The sequence below is a fragment of the Anomaloglossus baeobatrachus genome, chromosome 4 (genome assembly GCF_048569485.1).
Source record: "Anomaloglossus baeobatrachus isolate aAnoBae1 chromosome 4, aAnoBae1.hap1, whole genome shotgun sequence".
Classification (NCBI taxonomy): domain Eukaryota; kingdom Metazoa; phylum Chordata; class Amphibia; order Anura; family Aromobatidae; genus Anomaloglossus; species Anomaloglossus baeobatrachus.
Genome location: NC_134356.1, coordinates 29,272,894 through 29,292,628, shown reverse-complemented (window position 1 = coordinate 29,292,628; position 19,735 = coordinate 29,272,894). Strand labels below are relative to the sequence as shown.

General features: G+C 41.4%; 1 protein-coding gene across 6 annotated transcripts in view; it reads right to left on the bottom strand.

Annotated features, from left to right (window-relative positions):
* Positions 1-4,754: 4,754 nt before the first annotated feature.
* The window catches only part of BICD1 (BICD cargo adaptor 1), a 203,949-nt gene continuing 188,968 nt past the window's right edge, over positions 4,755-19,735 (bottom strand). For 3 of the 6 annotated variants that reach the window (XM_075344177.1, XM_075344178.1, XM_075344183.1), the window contains one exon: positions 4,755-13,167. In XM_075344177.1, coding sequence (XP_075200292.1) covers positions 13,077-13,167 — 91 coding nt within the window. In that variant the 3' untranslated portion in view covers positions 4,755-13,076. The remainder of the gene's footprint in view (positions 13,168-19,735) is intronic. The other 3 variants (XM_075344182.1, XM_075344185.1, XM_075344191.1) reach the window with 3 other exon arrangements.

Sequence of the window (19,735 nt, the reverse complement as noted above, 5' to 3'; positions counted from 1 at the left end):
ATTCCTATATATTATATAGAGTCATTACACACAAAGGCATCTATTCCTATATATTATATAGAGTCATTACACACAGAGGGATCTATTCCTATATATTATATAGAATCATTACACACAGAGGGATCTATTCCTATATATTATATAGTCATTACACACAGAGGGATCTATTCCTATATATTATATAGAGTCATTACACACAGAGGGATCTATTCCTGTATATTATATAGAGTCATTACACACAGAGGGATCTATTCCTATATATTATATAGAATCATTACACACAGAGGAATCTATTCCTATATATTATATAGTCATTACACACAGAGGGATCTATTCCTATATATTATATAGTCATTACACACAGAGGGATCTATTCCTATATATTATATAGAGTCATTACACACAGAGGGATCTATTGAAGTGTTTATTTTTGTTAATGTTTATGACTTACAGCCAATGAAAACCCAAAAGTCATTTTTCTCAGAAAATTAGAATAATTACCACAAAATACCTGCAAAGGCTTCCTGAGCATTTAAAATGGTCTCTTAGGCTATGTGCGCACTAGACCGTTTTACCCGCGGATTTGCCGCGGAAATTTCTTGAGAAAGATTAGAAATCTTTCTGCAGACATTTCCCAGCAAAACCTATGTGTAAAAAAAATAGCTGTGCGCACGCTGTGGATTTTTCTCAAGAAACTTTCTTGAGAAAATGAGCATGTCCATTATTACCTGCGGAATACCCCGGAATTTCTATACTTGCATGTGTCAGAAACAACCTGCGGAAAATCCGCGATGAAATCGCGGTAAAATCGCGGCAAAAACGCATGCGTTTTTACCGTGAAATTGGTGCGTTTTTTTCCCGCAGGTGCGGGAATCTTCAACTCCCAGAATGTCTCTCAAGAAAGTTTCTTGAGAAAAAGGACATTTCTAGTGCGCACATTGCCTTAGTTTGGTTCAGTAGGCTACACAATACAGTCTGCTATTTTTAGGCTTGGGGGAAGGGGGGGGCGGCAATAATCATGGAACCTCACTAGCCTGAGAATACCGGCCCCCAGCTGTCAGCTTTATGATGACTGGGTATCAAAACTGGAGGGACCTCACACCGTTTAAAAAAAATGATTTATTTAGATAATATTTCGAAAAGCTGTATGGGGTCCCTCTTATTTTGATACACAGCCAAGATAAGCACACGGCTGGGGGCTGCAGCCTGTAGCCGTATACTTTATCTGTGTTGGGTATCATAATATGGGGGGACCCTACAGCAATATTTTTATTGATTTTACACCACTATGCATACAGTACATACACAACATGTGTGATTCCATGCAGGCATACACGCCGTCACACAGGGTAAGGGCTCTGTCTAACTGCAACTAATCAGAGACGCCAGCAAGACTGGTGGGCAGGGCAAGCAGTGAATACGTATGAGGGTTAATGAGCGGCCTCAGAAGTAGTGTTACAGCCGCTCGGGAGACTCTGTAAGTATAACGCATTTGCTCCCTAGCCCTTTCTATCACCATTTTAAAGCGCAATACCTGGGTCCCCATAGCCGTGTGAGGGGATTGGAGCCCGGTCAGATGTCCAGAATTAATTCCAGTCCTGAATCTTGTTGGACCCGCTAACATACAATCAAACCCGCAATATCCTAACAACTTTCCACCCACGTTACCCTAAAACACATACACGATAGCAGCCCACCCCACCTAACACTAGATATTCCTAGATACGAAATCAAGGTGTTAATAGCGGTACAGCAACAAGGGTTAAGGATAATGCAGGTGAAAGTTGCAGTTTGGTCAAGGGGGGGAGGGTAATGCTGGGGTCCCATGGGTTACTTAGCCTAGTATGCTCGTCATGATGCTAGTGGTCAAAAAGAGAGCATGTGAGCTTGTGGAGTTTTAAACCCACAGAAATGGGGGCATGTGCAGTCCCAGGTGCAAAGGGATGAAGTCAACAGTCTACTGTATTATCCCCTCACTGACCAAGACTCATCCCTCCCATCCTGGTTGAACCTGTTTTCAGCAGATGGACTATTGCCCATCTGCTTTGATTAGAAATACCTGTCCATCTGCTTTCACTGGACATACCTTTGTCCAAGGCAAATCCCCCCCCCCAACAGACACTCTGTGTTCCTGCCTGAGGGACTCTGTTCCCCTGTTTAGAGATGGATGAACCCACAGATGTTCGGGTTTGGTGGGTCAGGCCGGAGTAGTCTGGTTCAAGACCGAACTTGACTCCGGACGCTGAACCTCATGTAAGTCTAAGGGACCCAAACGTAAGTGTTATAAAATGGTAGTAGTAAAAGCTAGGGTGATGTAAAATGGGGATTAAAGCAGGACTGAGTTTCCCGAAGCAGGCACACTGCTTCTGGGTCCACTCATTAAATCGCATGAATATTCACTGCTTCCCCCGCCCATCTTCTGTGACAGCGTCTGTAATTGGTTTCAGTCAGACTGCCGATGTCTCTGATTGAGTTAATTGAGTTCACCTGAGGTCACAGCTGGGGTACTGTGGAAACTGCCAGCTGTGACCTCAGGTGAGCTCACAGCTGCGGCTCAGTCAGTGTGTCCCGGACGCTGCAGTGATTGGTCACATTTTCTAATTTGACTGTGCACTGCGACCTCAGGATGTAGCAGAGACGGAACAGTAGTGGGATGTCATAATGTGGATTACATTGGACCTGCAGGGGTGTTTTGGGGGTTAATAAATTGGAGAAGGAGGATTTTTTGGCTTTTTTTGTTAATAAATAATACATTTTTCTCTGTCTTTTTGTGTGTTGTTTTTTTTTTACTTACACAATTAGTAATGGGGGTTAGTACCCATTACTAACCTCAGGCTTGATAACTGCTGGGATTTTTTTCAAAAATCACAGCCGTCATTAACCCTTTATATTACCCTGATTGCCACCGGTCCAGGGCAATCGGAATGAGCTGGGCAAGTCACCAGGATTGGCAAATCTAATGGATGCGCCAATTCTGTATTGGCTGCGAGATGTTAATTTTAGGCTGAGGAGGGCCGAATAACTATGGGCTTCCCCAGCATGAGAAAACCAGCCCCCAGCTTTCTGCATTATCTTAGCTGGGTATCAAACTTGGGGGGACCGCATGCTGTTTAACATTATTTAAAAAAGCCACATGGGGTCCCTCAGATTTTGCTACACAGCCAAGATAAAGTGCACAGCTGGGGGCTGCAGCCTCCGGTTGTCTGTTATATCGTTGCTAGGCATCAAAAGACGGGGGACCCTAATCCGTTTTTTCCAATTGTTTATTTTTACACTCCATTTCAGAGACTCAGACAGCTAGTGTGAGGGCAACCAATCACAGATGCCAAAAGCCTGACTGCAACTAATCACTGATGCTGTCACAGATGGTGGCTGGGGGAAGGAGTGAATATTCATGAGCTTCAATGAGCAGACCCGGAATCAGTGTGACAGCTACGCGGAAACTTGGTAAGTATAATTGTTCTGCTTTAATACCCATTTTGCTTTCCTTTCTTTTTTTTTCTTTATCCGGGTTGCCGAACAATTACACAGACTTACCTGAGAAGTTAGTGTTCAGACCCTGAACTTTACAGTTTGGGTTCGCCCATCACTACCCCTGATGATCTTGGTGCCAACTCTCTCTTCCCGCTAATGGCCCAGTCTTTTATATTTTGTGACTGTACTACAGTGGTCACTTGACTCGGCATCTCCTTCTAACTCTTCCCTCAAGGAAACACACTCCTGACACATTGGTTCCTGGTGACCCTGATCCTCCAACAGATGGCGATATAGGTGCACCTATGCCATGGGGCACTGAATCGGAATATCTTCTTCCGACCACCCTCTTATAAAAATCCTGTGATGTCTTCTCTGTTCATTATCACCTCATAGTGATTATACACCTTTAGGCAAGTTATTGTCTTTTTTTTTATTTTTTGCAGATGCTCCTCGTTCCAGGTGCTCTGCTTCATGCTTGCCCAGAATGTTGCCAGTCGTACTTCCTGGTTCTGCAGTAAGTGCTCTTGGCTCCTGTTTCTGTACAGTTATCTGATCTTGGCTTCTTGAGCCTGGACTGTTGTTGACTCTGCTCTGCCCGCCCCCCTGTCTTTGTCATTACCTCCTGGTTTCTGACCTTGGACCTTTTCCTGATCACATCTCCGCCTGCTCCCTGTATCCTATATGTTCTCTCCTGGAATCCTGACTCTCAGTCGGTGTCTTAGTCACATCTCTGCCTGCTCCCTGTATCCTGTCGCGTCTTCCTGGTTTCTGACCTCAGACCTTCTCCTGACCATGTCTCTGCCTGCTCTCTGTATCCTATATGTTCTCTCTTGGAATCCTGACCCTCAGTCGGTGTCTTGGTCACGTCTCTGCCTGCTCCCTGTATCCTGTCATGTCTTCCTGGTTTCTGACCTCGGACCTTCTCCTGACCACGTCTCTGCCTGCTCTCTGTAGCCTATATGTTCTCTCCTGGAATCCTGACCCTCAGCCGGTGTCTTGGTCTCGTCTCTGCCTGCTCCCTGTATCCTGTCGTGTCTACTTGGTTTCTGACCTCAGACCTTCTCCTGACCACGTCTCTGCCTGCTCCCTGTATCCTATATGTTCTCTCCTGGAATCCTGACCCTCAGCTGGTGTCTTTGTCTAGTCTCTGCCTGCTTCCTGTATCCTGTCGTGTCTTCCTGGTTTCTGACCCCGCCTTGTCTGAATATCTCTCCGTTCACACTGCACACAAGTAGTATCTAGTGCCACCTAGTGACGAGCATCACACAAAGACCCTCTTTTTAAAATTGATTATTTAATTTTATTCATTTCACATTCCAATTCATTTTTAACCAAAATTTGACTCCGTGCCGCACCGTACAAATAGTGGAAAGATCAATTTAATTGTGAATAGAGCAAAAACAAAAATAAACAAAAAATAAATAAAGGAATATGGCAAATACATTTTATATTCAGGATTTACACATTTTTTCTTTGCTGTAAGAGATGAAATATGCCGTTCATATACAAGTATAATCAAATAATAAGAATCTAGCGGAAAATTAATAATTTTATAACATTAACATTATGAGATATTGGTGGTAAAACAAAAAAAGCCCAAAAAAATACACAGTTCAAAATTAGGCAACGAAAAAGGAGAATACTAATGATTTTAAAAGCAAAAAAATAATAAAATTCTGATTTATTTATTGAAAAATTCTAAATTAAAATTGCAAAACTTTTACTCATTTGAAAAGTAAATTTGTATTAACAGAAATGAATTATGAAAATCCCTGACTTGACAATTTCTCATCTATTGATCTTATAAAATGTCAAAGAAGCACAAAATTCAATAAAAATAAAAAAATTAAATAAATATAGCTATATTGGTATGTAGGACATAAACATTTTCTCAAAACATATGACATACTAATGAGGACAGAAATATTTAATATTCCATGTTTGTTAATTTTGAGGTTTCACAAGGCTAAAACAAAATTAGCATAAAATATTAGGATAAAAGTAAAGTATAATATTTGCTATAAATTAAAATTAAATAAAAAAATATATATATTAATTAAATTAATTGAATCACCTATTAGTTATAATTTATAAGTAAAAAAATAATAAAAAATGAACATTATGTTCCACATTTGTTATTGTTGCTTTCCAAATTCAGGAAAATCTCCTGAAATTTTGTTCCTTTAGAAGCTATATGTGTTAGCTAAACCCTTATCCAGTGTTCTAACATTAAACTGTATTTCCTATGAATACACAAACTTTATGATTAATAACCTGCACAATAACATCTCCAGGCTGAAGAAAATTTAGTGTATTGAATTTTTAATTTTTCACAATTTTGGTAAAATTTGATGCCGACCTCCATCTTCCGCAGCCAGAAAATGTTGTTTTTTATTTCTAATACATATTTTGCACTTCAATAACTTATGGATTCTGGTCATCCCAGTCTGCACCTTCCTCATATCACAAACACTGGGGTCCAGGAGGTGACAGGGTCCCTTTTTTTGGAACGTTGTTGGTCACCAAGAATTTTTTTATTTCTTGTAACCACCAGATCCGCTATATGAAATTAAAAAAAATGTCACATGTAAGAGACATGTCTATATTAGGAGAACTATGCTACATTTCTAATTGGAGGGATTTGCAATTATTATTATTAATAATAATAATATTATTATTAGACCTACTACATATTAGGAGATGGGAATACCCCTTTAAGTCCTATGTCCAAATATTACCTTGTGAGACAACCTGTTGAGTCGCCATGACCCTTCCATATCAAAGAATATCGGGTCAGTATACAAGAAGTTTCCGTTGACGTTGTTGGCAATGGAGACATTTGGAACCTCTGTGATTTTCAAGAAAAAATATGTAAAAGTTCCCAATTTTTAGAGTTGTTATATTTGGTGTTTTTTGCATTAACTTTCCCATTAAGTGATGCAGCACGAGAGTGCAATTATTGTCCCTTTTTATACTATGAAAAAACCACATTTTTTTGCATAGGTGAAAATAAAATCAACTCATAACTTTTACATATATTTTTGAGTTTCACTTGGAGCTCCCATACTCCAAATATATTTTACATTTTGGCTGTGACTCCATTGACCGTTCAACCTGTTCATAGTCCATTTTTAAACTATGATTCCTTCTTGTAAAAACATAAAACATTCAAAAACTATAAATCATGAACCCTTTACTTTACAGGGGGATTTGCACCAAAATGTATTCATTTTTGTATGGGCCCCATGAAATTCTCCAAAGAACTAAGGGTGCTATATAGAGTGCCCAAACCTCTGCCGGGGTTCTGTGAACTCTTAGGGACATATCTATAGTCCCACGACCTGGAGACCCAATAGTCACATAAGACACTAGTATTATAATTGGCACATAATAAATAGCGGGGGGCCCAATTCCAAATATTGTCTTTAGGCCCAGGAACTTCAAGTCATACGCCTCTGCACATTTTCTAAATTTAGGGAATCATGAGAAGCTCATTGTGGACAGTCATAGTCCAGCCATGGACCATCAAGCTTATCATGGTCTAATCATGGACCTGAAAATTAGTCACCAAATGTTAAGTCAACAGCAGTTAAAATGGAATAGTGGATCTTGATGGCTTTCGGTAAGCAAAGTGGACCAATGTTGGAGGTCCTCTCTTTTTCTGTACCATTAGAACATCATCGTGGTTCAACCATGAACCGTCAAGCTCATCATGGACCATCATGGTTCTATCATAGACCGTCAAGCTCATCATGGTCCAATCATGGACTCCAATGGTCCAATAATGGACCATTATGGACCATCAAGCTTATCATAGTCCAATCATGAATCATTAAGCTCATCATGGTCCAATCATGGACCATCAAGCTCATCATGTTCCAATCATGGACCATCAACCTCATCATGGACCATTATAGTCCAATCTTGGACCATCAAGGACTATTCATGTACCATTAAGGTCATCATGAACCATCAAGCTCGTCATGGTCCAATTATGAACCATAAAGCTCATCATGGTCCAATCATGGACCATCAACCTCATCGTGGACCATCATAGTCCAATCATGGAACATCAAGCTCATCATGGTCCAATCATGAACCATCAAGCTCATTATGGATCATCATGATCCAAATATAGACCATTAAGCTCATCATGTTCCAATCATGGACCATCAACCACATCGTGGACCATCATAGTCATATAATGGACCATCAAGCTCATCATGGACCACAAAGGACCAATCATGGACCATCAAGCTCATAATGAACCATCAAGCTCGTCATGGTCTAATCATGGACCATAAAGCTCATCATAGTCCAATCATGGACCACCAAGCTCATCGTGGACCATCATGGTCCAACCTGAAAATTTGTCATCGAATGTTAATTCAACAGCAGGTAAGATGGAATAGTGGATCTTGATGGCTTTTGGTAACCAAACTGGGACCAAAGTTGAAGGACCTCTTTTTTTTTTTTTTTTGTACGATTCAAAAGGTCAACATCTAAGTGTCTATTCCACAGTGAGTGGGAGGTAACTTGGAGAAGACCTAAAATGCAGAATCCAAAGTCAGTGAGTGTCATACCATACCCCACCATAATAACTGTGATATTAGCATAAAAGTATAATAAGAAGCAACAACAACCTTATAGTACTAAAAAACGGTCAAGTGCATAAACGTATCAGTGCATGGAGAACACGCTGTGTCATTGACTATCCAATCCACCTCAATCACAATTATTTGTGCAGGCTATCATCATTAATAATAATAAGGACCAGTCTTTGGTCAAGTATATCAGTCTTGATTTAAAAATAAATCTAAACTTACACCTACTCCTCAAGATCAAGGAAAACCTTAAGAAAACAAAAACAAAAAAACGCATCTCAGTAGAGGAGATCAACAAATGTAATCCTGGTAAAATGCACAGAAATGTATGGTAAAAGTAATGGTTACAACATAAAAAAAACAATTTTAAAGGGGTATTAGCACCTATATTTGGAATATACTCAAGATGTAAAACACTTCTTGCAGACCAAAACGTGGGTTCCATCCTTTCTAGAACACGCTCCGTTCCAAAGTTACTGCATTTCAAAGATTAAGGTTTGAATCCGAGTAAAGATCTGAAAGCTGGTGGCGCTGTTGCATTGGTGTCTATGGATGGTGGTGGTCACCGGCATAGTGGTGAAAGGAGGTATTGCAGTTGATAAACCTTACTTAAAATTTCAGTAATATTTGGAAAAAGAAAAACACTCACCTAAAATAGCAATCTTAAATTGTACAAAACATCATACAGCATAATGTAAAGGGGTTCTCCAGAAATAGGAGAAATAAAAAGGTCTGAAGAAAAAAAAAAACATAAATACTTTAATTAGCAAAATCACTATTGTTTTTTTCTAGGGAAGAAATCACTACAGCACTAAAATTTTAGTTTGTTGCCATATTTAGGCATTCTCCTATACAAAAGGAGTGTCAGTAACTCTTCCTGCGCTATAATGATTGTGAGATGACTCTGCTGAACCAGTGCCAGTCTACACAGCAAAGCTGACAAGTGAGTTGTAAAAAGAAAGGAAATTTCTGCCGATTGAATTTGATCTGAGTATTTCTGTAGTATTTCATATTTCAAGGCTTATTTAGGCATCCTGCTATGCAATAGCCATCTAATGATCGTGAGATGACTCTGCTGAACCTGTGCTAGTCTACACAGGAAAGCTGACAAATGAGCTGCAAAAAAGGAAACTTCTGCGTATTGAGGTTGAACTAAGTATTTTTGTAGTATTTCACAATATTTCAAGGCTTATTTAGGCATCCTGCTATACAAAAGGGATATAATTAATTCTTCCTGCCCTCTAATAATTGTGAGATGACTCTTCTGAACTTGTGCCAGTCTACACAGTAAAGCTAACAAGTGAGCTGTAAAAATAAAGGACCTTTCTGCCTATTGAGGTTGAACTAAGTATTTCTGTAGTATTTCACAATATTTCAAGGCTTATTTAGGCATTCTGCTATACAGTAGGGATGTCATTAATTCTTCCTGTCCTCTAATGATTATCAGTTGACTCTGCTGTACCTGTGCCAGTCTACACAGTGAAACTGACAAGTAAGCTACAAATAAAGAAAAGGAAATTTCCGCCGATTGAGGTTCAACTAAGTATTTCTGTAATATTTCACAATATTTCAAGGCTTATTTTGGCATCCTGGTATACAATAGCCATCTAATGGATTGTGAGATGACTCTGCTGAACTTGTGCCAGTCTACACAGTAAAACTAACAAGTGAGCTGCAAAAAAAGGACATTTCTGCCTATTGAGGTTGAACTAAGTAGTTCTGTAGTATTTCACGATATTTCAAGGCTTATTTAGGCATCCTGCTAGACAAGAGGGATGTCATTAATTCTTCCTGCCCTCTAAAGATTGTGAGATGACTGTGCTAAATATGTGCCAGTCTATACAGTAAAGCTAACAAGTGAGCTGTAAAAATAAAAAAGGAAATTTCTGCTGACTGAGGTTGAACTAAGTATTTATGTAGTTTTTCATGATATTTCAAGGCTTATTTAGGCATCCTGCTATGCAATAGCCATCTAATGATCCTGAGATGACTCTGCTGAACCTGTACCAGTCTACACAGTAAAGCTGACAAGTGACCTGTAAAAATAAAAATGGAAATTTCTGCCGATTTGAGGCTGATCTAAGTATTTCTGTAGTATTTCACAATACCTCAAAGCAGCTAGGTTCACAGGTACCTGTCCTAGGTCATGTAACAAGATGGCGGCCATTTTAATGTAGTTTAATGATTACTTCACTAGACAAAATAATTGTGATTAGCTAATTAAAGTTATTTAGAAATTTGTTCATAGTGACATCTTCTTTCATCCTTCATTTTTTTTTTCAATCCCCAAAAACCCCTTTAAGAGCTGTTACTGCCCCTTGATTGGATTGCACAGGCAATGGCAGTTTATAAGCTTCCTATTAATGTAATACTCTTTTCTCCACACTTGCATATATATGATGTAGTAGACCATACTTATCGTTACCAATAACACTGCAAGTAGAAATGATCAAAATCGATTCGCTAGACCCTTCGAGTGGCATCTGCCTTTCTGCTATCAAGTATTAGACCTGATTTGTGCTCTGAGCCATTCAGATATCTCTACTTAACCAGCTTTCCTCGTCGTTCTCCGTCTCAAATATTTAGTTGGATGCTGCAGCTTCATCCCCCTCCTCTCCCCTCTCCCCTTATATCTGTAAACATTTAGAAACTTCCTTGGCAATTTGAAGGTGAACTAGAATCTACTGGAAGGTCAGGGAGATGACACCTTTCCATTTTTTTATACTTTCTACATTGATCCATCATCAGTATAACGATAAATACTAAGTTAGAAGCTGCAGCTTCATCCCCCTCCTCTTCCCTCCATTAATACTTCAAATTAACTAGAAAGTTTCTAAACATTTACAGATGGAAACGTGAACAAGAGGCTACTGACAGGTCAGAGAGATGCCACCTTCCCCTTGTTAGATACTTTCTACATTGATTCATCATCAGGATAATGATAAATACTAAATTAGAAACTGCAGCTTCATCCCCTTCCACTCCCCTCCTTTAATACTTAAAGTTATCAAGAAAGTTTCTAAAGATTTACAGATGGAAAGGTGAATTAAAAACTACTGGGAGGTCAGGAAGATGCCACCTCCCCCCTTGTTAGATACTCTCTACATTGATTCATCAATAGTATAACGATAAATACAAAGAAGCTGCAGCTTCATCCCCCTCTTTTTATACTTGAAATTACCAATGAAGTTTCTAAACATTTACAGATTGAACTGTTAACTAGAATCTACCAGAAGGTCAGGAACCACCTTCCCTTTGTTACATACCTTCTACATTGATTCCTCATCGGGATAACTATAAATACTAAGTTAGAAACTGCAGCTTCATCCTCCTCCTCTCCCCTCCATTTATACTTCAGATTACCAAGGAAGTTTCTAAACATTTACAAATGGAAGCGTAACAAGAAGCTACCTGAAGGTCAGGGAGAAGCCACCTCCCCGCTTGTTAGATACTTTCTACATTGATTCATCATCAGGATAATGATAAATACTAAATTAGAAACTGCAGCTTCATCCCCTTCCACTCCCCTCCTTTAATACTTAAAGTTATCAAGAAAGTTTCTAAAGATTTACAGATGGAAAGGTGAATTAAAAACTACTGGGAGGTCAGGAAGATGCCACCTCCCCCCTTGTTAGATACTCTCTACATTGATTCATCAATAGTATAACGATAAATACAAAGAAGCTGCAGCTTCATCCCCCTCTTTTTATACTTGAAATTACCAATGAAGTTTCTAAACATTTACAGATTGAACTGTTAACTAGAATCTACCAGAAGGTCAGGAACCACCTTCCCTTTGTTACATACCTTCTACATTGATTCCTCATCGGGATAACTATAAATACTAAGTTAGAAACTGCAGCTTCATCCTCCTCCTCTCCCCTCCATTTATACTTCAGATTACCAAGGAAGTTTCTAAACATTTACAGATGGAAGCGTAACAAGAAGCTACCTGAAGGTCAGGGAGAAGCCACCTCCCCGCTTGTTAGATACTTTCTACATTGATTCATCAATAGTATAACGATAAATACTAAGTTAGAAGCTGCAGCTTCATCCCCCTCTTCTCCCCTCTGTTTATACTTCAAATTACCAAGGAAGTTTCTAAACTTTTATAGATCGAAAGGTCAATTAGATGCTACTGGGAGGTCAGGAAGATGCCACCTTACGCTTGTTAGATGCTTTCTACATTAATTCATCATCGGTATAACGATAAATATTAACTTAGAAGCTGCAGCTTCATCCCCCTCCTCTCCCCTTCTTTTACACTTCTATTACCAATAAGGTTTTTAAAGCGTTTCAGAAGAAAAGTTGAACAAGGGGTTAAGGGACGGTCAGGGAGATGCTTTCTACATTGTTTCATCATTGGTATATCGATAAGTATGGGGATTTTTTGTACATTTTTAACCATTTGAGAAACCAAACAATCTATACCGATGTTCGGATCCATGTCCCTCACAATCCAGTTGCCCATGTTTTAAGAAAACCCAAAAACAAGATCCCTTGGATGTAGCTCCTTTACACTACATTCCATTAAAATAAAAAATGTTTTATCGACAGACAAATCGTACAATGTCCCAAAGAATAGTCTTCACCTAACGGGTTTAGATCACAGCAAAGGGTGCAAAATCATATATATATAAAAATAAATAAATAGCATGCTGTTAACGACAAATAAAAATCAACCTTATGACCGCTCTACGAATAGTGAAAAATGTGTCCAAAGATTCAAATCTTGGCTTTAGTATCCTGGAATACTATAGCTGATGAGTTACGGGAACAGTCTTCTTTTTCCCTTGTCACCAGCTTCTGCCGATAGAGGTCATCAAAGGACCATCCTCCGATAATCAGACGTTCCTTCTGTGCTTCTCGTTTTCTTTACGCAGGTCTGAATTCCGAAGTGGTAAAAGTCCAGACTTTAGGCTTCTTCAGTCTTCTGGTTGCGATCAGTGATCTACGATCCACCGCTTTGTCCCAAGGTAGCATCTCTTTTGAAGTCTATGGGTTGGGGGGCGTTTTGGAGAGACAATTGAGAGGGGCGCACTGGGGACTGGAATGTGTTTTGTCTTCTTCGAGTGCTAAATTAGGACTGAAGAATAAAAAAAAATATTGTTTTAGAAACAGATTATAACAGTGGGACATCATTCAACTAAATTACACAATTTCGCAAATTCAAACATGGACAACTTAGCCCAACATGACAATATGTCTACATTGCTTCATATCGAGTAAAACAAAAATTCCGTGTGAAAAAACGTGAAATATTGTATTTTCAATGTCCACAAGACCAACTACAATAGGCAGAAATTTCTTGTTTTGTTTTGGGGTTTTTTTTGCAGCTGACTTTGCTATATAGACTGGTACAAGACCACCAGAGTCATTTCACTATCTCATTCTTAACTTTGTTATGTAGACTGGTGTAAGACTGGCAGAGTCATTTCACTATCTCTTTCTTAACTTTACTATGTAGACTTGTACAAGACTGGCAGAGTCATTTCACTAACTCTTAACTTTGCTATGTAGCCTGGTACAAGACTAGAAGAGTCATTTCACTCTCTTTCTTGACTTTGGTATGTAAACTGGTACAAAACCAGCAGTCATTTCACTATCTTTCTTCACTTTGCTATGTAGAATGGTACAAGACCGGCAGAGTAATTCCACTATCTCTTTCTTGACTTTGATATGTAGACTGGTACAAGACTGGCAAAGTCATTTCCCTATCCTTTTCTCGACTTTGCTATGTAGACTGGTACAAAACCAGCAGAGTCATTTCACTATCTTTCTTGATTTTGATATCTAGACTGGTACAAGACCGGCAGAGTCATGTCACTATCCTTTCCTTGACTTTGCTATGTAGACTGGTACAAGAACAGCAGAGTCATTTCACTATCCTTTTCTTGACTTTGCTATGTAGACTGGTACAAAGCCAGCAGAGTCATTTCACTATCTTTCTTGATTTTGATATCTAGACTGGTACAAGACCGGCAGAGTCATTTCACTATCCTTTTCTTGACTTTGCTATGTAGACTAGTACAAAACCAACAGAGTCATTTCACTATCCTTTTCTTGACCTATGTAGACTGGTACAAGACCAGCAGAGTCATTTCACTATCTCTTTTTTGACTTTGCTATTTCGTCATTTCACTATCTTTAGAGGCCATGAAAAATGAATGATTCTCCATTTAAATATCAGGATGCCTAAATAAGACTTCTTTGTAAAATTTAGCATATAGTTCTTCTGCCACTACCTAGAGGATGGGGCTATACTTCACCTCCACCCCACCCTGCTGCACTTTCTGCTATAAGGCATCCTCATAATTGGGAGTAATTTATTTTTCCTGGTCTTTAAAAATAGTGAAATGACTCTGCTGGTCTTGTACCAGTCTACACAGCAAATTCAACTGCAAAAAAAAAGAATTAAGAAATTTCTTGAAAATTACATTGCCACAGAAAATGAAACATTTCACATTTTTCACACGAAAAAAAAATTAATTCAATATTGAATCCATTTGCATAAGGATTGAAGATTAAATGCATTTAGCTTTCGAGTCATATATAATACTGCATTTTGAGTTTTGGGAGATTACATACACTTGTATTGATTGTTTGGACACAAGGGTTGTCCAGTCCCTCTCCTCTATTTTTAGGGTTGGATTTTTGGGATTTATTGCCTCTGAAAAGTGTGTAATTACTTATTGGACCATATGTGGTTATTCCTGGGTGGGCCCTAAGTCCCCAAATTGCGACAATACAGTAGCCCTATAAAGATTGCATCATGCTGAGTCTTAAGGGAAAGCTTTGCAGTATAGCATGTTATTCTTGCACTTAATGGAGGAAAACAGGTGTGCGGTAATTAAAGCCAAGGCGAGCGGTCACAGCAGCTGTCACATCCATCAATCATCCTGCAGCAGAAGGCCGACCCGTCCCGTGCCCACCACCGGTAATTTTACCCAATGTTACTTAGTAAGGACATTTCTCTATTGTATTTATAGTCCATGAGGTCAGGAGTTATAAAAAGAAGACTTAATTTTACTTCTAAGAAAGAGAATCCTGTCTTATAAGTGCTGAGGCCCTCAACAAAATCTTAAAGGATATTCTTGCCATTAAGGGCACTCTATTTTTTGCACTCAGGTTTCATTGAAAATTTAAATTGAAGAATGAGTTAACTAAGAATCTGTCAGTGAGCGCGTTATGATGGAGATATTGTAACTGATGATGTGAGAGCGTGCTCGCCACTGCCCGATACTCGGGTACACTCGAAACTCGGGTGCTCAGATATGCCGTTAGTGAACGATCCAACAAGAGCCAGCTCCCTGCAGTGAAAAACCCCAAATCCTGACCTCCCCCCCCCCCCCCCACTGGAAATGCTCTGTTTATGGCTGGCTGTAAGTCGGCTGAGAGCCGCTCTGCCCAATCATTGACTTCCATTATACTCGTTACTCGACTTGAGCCCGTCCAAGCATCTGACCTGATCGACTCCAGTAACGAGCACTCGATCATCGTAGTGTTCACTCATCAATTATTGTAACTATAATGATTACAGACCACATCAAAGTTGAACTGAACTTTCATGTGGTCAAAAATCAACCAAGTAGAGCTCAGAAAAAGACCGATAACAGACTAACTCCCCCTTGCAATAAGCTCACTGATGGATTCTTAGTTAACTCATTCTGCAGCCAGCAATAGACTGTAAACTGTGCAATTTTTTTGTTTTGCATGAAACCCAATTGCATAAAATATTAGCCCGAAGGTGACTTTCTCCTATACAAAGCCCACCCAATATATTCCCCTATACAAAGCCCACCCAATATATTCCCCTATACAAAGCCCACCCAATATATTCCCCTATACAAAGCCCACTCAATATATTCCCCTATACAAAGCCCACCCAATATATTCCCCTATACAAAGCCCACCCAATATATTCCCCTATACAAAGCCCACCCAATATATTCCCCTATACAAAGCCCACCCAATATATTCCCCTATACAAGGCCCACCCAATATATTCCCCTATACAAAGCCCACCCAATATATTCCCCTATACAAAGCCCACCCAATATATTCCCCTATACAAAGTCCACCCAATATACTCCCCTATTCAAAGCCCATCCAATATACTCCCCTATACAAAGCCCACTCAATATATTCCTCAATACAAAGCCCACCCAATATATTCCCCTATACAAAGTCCACCAAATATATTCCCCTATACAAAGTCCACCCAATATACTCCCCTATACAAAGCCCACCCAATATGCTCCCCTATTCAAAGCCCATCCAATATACTCCCCTATACAAAGTCCACCAAATCTACTCCCCTATACAAAGTCCACCCAATATACTTCTCCTATACAAAGTCCACCCAATATACTTCCCCTATACAATGTCCACCCAATATACTCCCCTATACAAAGCCCACTCAATATATTCCTCAATACAAAGCCCACCCAATATATTCCCCTATACAAAGTCCACCCAATATACTGCCCCTATAAAAAGTCCACCCAATATACTCCCCTATTATTATTATTATTATTATTATTTATTTATAGAGCACCATTAATTCCATGGTGCTGTACATGAGAAGGGGGTTACATACAAAATACGTATACAAGTTACAGTAGACAGACTAGTACAGAGGGAAGAGGGCCCTACCCTTGCGGGCTTACATTCTATAGGATTATGGGGAGGAGACAATAGGTGGGGTGTAGGTCAGGCGGCAGCTCCGCACGGTGGTCGGGCGGCAGCTCCGCACGGTGGTCGGGCGGCAGCTCCGCACGGTGGTCGGGCGGCAGCTCCGCACGGTGGTCGGGCGGCAGCTCCGCACGGTGGTCGGGCGGCAGCTGCGCACGGTGGTCGGGCGGCAGCTGCGCACGGTGGTCGGGCGGCAGCTGCGCACGGTGGTCGGGCGGCAGCGAGTTCATTGTAGATTGTAGGCATTTCTGAACAGGTGCGTTTTCAGGTTCCGTTTCAAGTTTGCAAGAGTAGGGGATAGTCTGACGTGTTGAGGCAGCGAGTTCCAGGAGACTGGGGATGCTCGGGAGAAGTCTTGGAGTCGGTTGTGTGAGGAGCGAATGAGAGAGGAGGAGAGGAGGAGATCTTGGGAGGACCGGAGGTGACGTGTTGGAGTGTAGTGGGAGAGTAGTTCGGAGATGTACGGAGGGGAAAGATTATGCACAGCTTTGTAGGTCAGTGTTAGAAGTTTGAATTGGATACGGTGGAAGATTGGAAGCCAGTGGAGGGACATGCAGAGAGGAGAAGCGGGGTGGTATTGAGGAGAGAGGTGGATAAGTCGGGCAGCAGAGTTAAGGATGGACTGGAGAGGGGCAAGCGTGTTGGCAGGGAGGCCACAGAGGAGGATGTTACAGTAGTCGAGGCGGGAGATTATGAGGGCATGCACTAGCATTTTAGTAGATTGCAAATTGAGGAAAGGGCGGATTCTGGAAATATTTTTGAGTTGAAGACGGCAGGAGGTGGTGAGGGATTGGATGTGTGGTATGAAGGATAAGGCAGAGTCAAAGGTCACTCCGAGGCAGCGAACTTTGGGTACTGGCGAGAGCGTGGTGTTATTTATTGTAATAGATAGATCAGGTGGAGAGTGTAGGTGAGACGGAGGAAAGATGATTAGTTCAGTTTTGGCCACATTGAGCTTTAGGAAGCGAGAGGAGAAGAAGGAGGATATAGCAGATAGACATTTCGGGATTTTGGACAGCAGAGATGTGGCATCTGGGCCAGAGAGGTAGATCTGGGTGTCGTCGGCATATAGGTGGTATTGGAAGCCATGGGACTTTATGAGTTGTCCCAGGCCAAATGTGTAGATAGAGAAAAGTAGGGGTCCTAGGACAGAGCCTTGAGGGACGCCAACAGAGAGATGGTGGGATGAAGAGGTTGTGTGGGAGTGGGAGACACTAAAAGTGCGATTTGAGAGGTATGAAGAGATCCAAGAGAGGGCGAGGTCTCTGACACCAAGGGAAGAGAGGATCTGTAGTAGGAGGGAGTGGTCAACGGTATCGAAGGCTGAGGACAGGTCTAGGAGTAGGAGTATAGAGAAGTGCTTGTTCGCTTTGGCAGTAAGCAAGTCATTTGTGATTTTAGTCAGGGCAGTTTCGGTGGAGTGATGTGGACGGAAGCCGGACTGTAGGTTGTCAAAGAGAGCGTTAGAGGAGAGGTGGGAGGAAAGTTCAGCATGGACATGCTGTTCCAGGAGTTTTGAGGCAAGTGGGAGTAGTGATATGGGGCGGTAGCTGGTAGTAGAGGTTGGATCGAGGGAAGGTTTCTTTAGGATAGGTGTGACTGTTGCATGTTTAAAGGCAGAGGGGAAGGTTCCAGTCGTTAAAGATAGGTTGAAGAGATGGGTTAAGGCTGGAATAAGGATGGTGGTGAGGTTGGGAAGGAGGTGGGATGGCATGGGGTCAAGTGCGCAGGTGGTGAGGTGCGCTTTTGAGAGCAGACGTGCAAGCTCTCCTTCGGTGATGGTGGGGAGGAAGTTTATGGGGGAGGGGCAGTGGTCAGCTACATGAAGGGGTTGTGGTGGCTGAGCAGAGAAGACTTGCCTTATTAGGTCGATTTTTTCTTGGAAATAGGTGGCAAATTCTTCTGCAGAGATGAGGGAGGTTGGAGGGGGCAGTGGTGGGCGAAGGAGGGAGTTGAAAGTGTTGAATAACTGTTTGGGGTTGTGTGTTAGAGAGGATATGAGGTTTCTGAAGTAGTCGTGTTTAGCGGAGGTGAGGACTGAACGAAATGTGTGAATTGCATTTTTGAATGTGGTGAAGTCTTCCTGGGAGTGCGTTTTCTTCCACCGCCGCTCTGCAGCCCTAGACCTTTGCCGCAGTTTTTTAGTGAGGCTGTTGTGCCAGGGTTGTCTATTGATTCGTCTCACTCTGCCATGCACAAGGGGAGCGACTGAATCAATAGCTGATGTGAGGGTGGTGTTGTAGAAAGTAGTGGCGCTGTCTGTGTCGTGGAGGGACGATATGGAGGACAGTGGGAGGATAGAGTCGGCGAGGGTGTGCATGTTGAGGTGTGCAAGGTTTCTGCGGGGATGTGCTAGGTGCTGGACAGGGGGGGTAGGTGAGGAGGACAGGGCTGAAAAGGTCAGAAGATGGTGGTCAGATAGGGGGAGGGGGGAAGTTGTGAAGTCAGAAAGGGGACAGAGGCGGGTGAAGATAAGGTCTAGTGTGTGTCCATCTTTGTGGGTGGCAGAGGTGGACCACTGAGTTAAGCCAAAAGACGAAGCAAGGGAGAGGAGTTTGGAAGCAGCTTGTTGGCGAGTGTCAGTGGGGATGTTGAAGTCACCCATGATGATGGTGGGAATGTCAGCAGAGAGAAAGTGTAGAAGCCAGGCAGAGAAGTGGTCGAGGAAGGCAGTGGTGGCGCCCGGGGGTCTGTATATGACAGCCACTTGGAGGTTGGAGGGAGAATAGATTCGGACAGAGTGCACTTCAAAGGAAGGCAGGTCGAGGGAGGGTAGAGGTGGGATTGTGGTGAAGTTGTAGTTGTTAGAAAGAAGGAGGCTCACTCCTCCACCTTGTCTATTGCCAGGGCGAGGAGTGTGGGAGAAGTGCAGGCCACCGTAGCATAGTGCAGCTGGGGAGGCAGAGTTGGATGGTGTCAGCCATGTTTCGGTGATGCCTAGAAAGGATAGATTGCTAGAG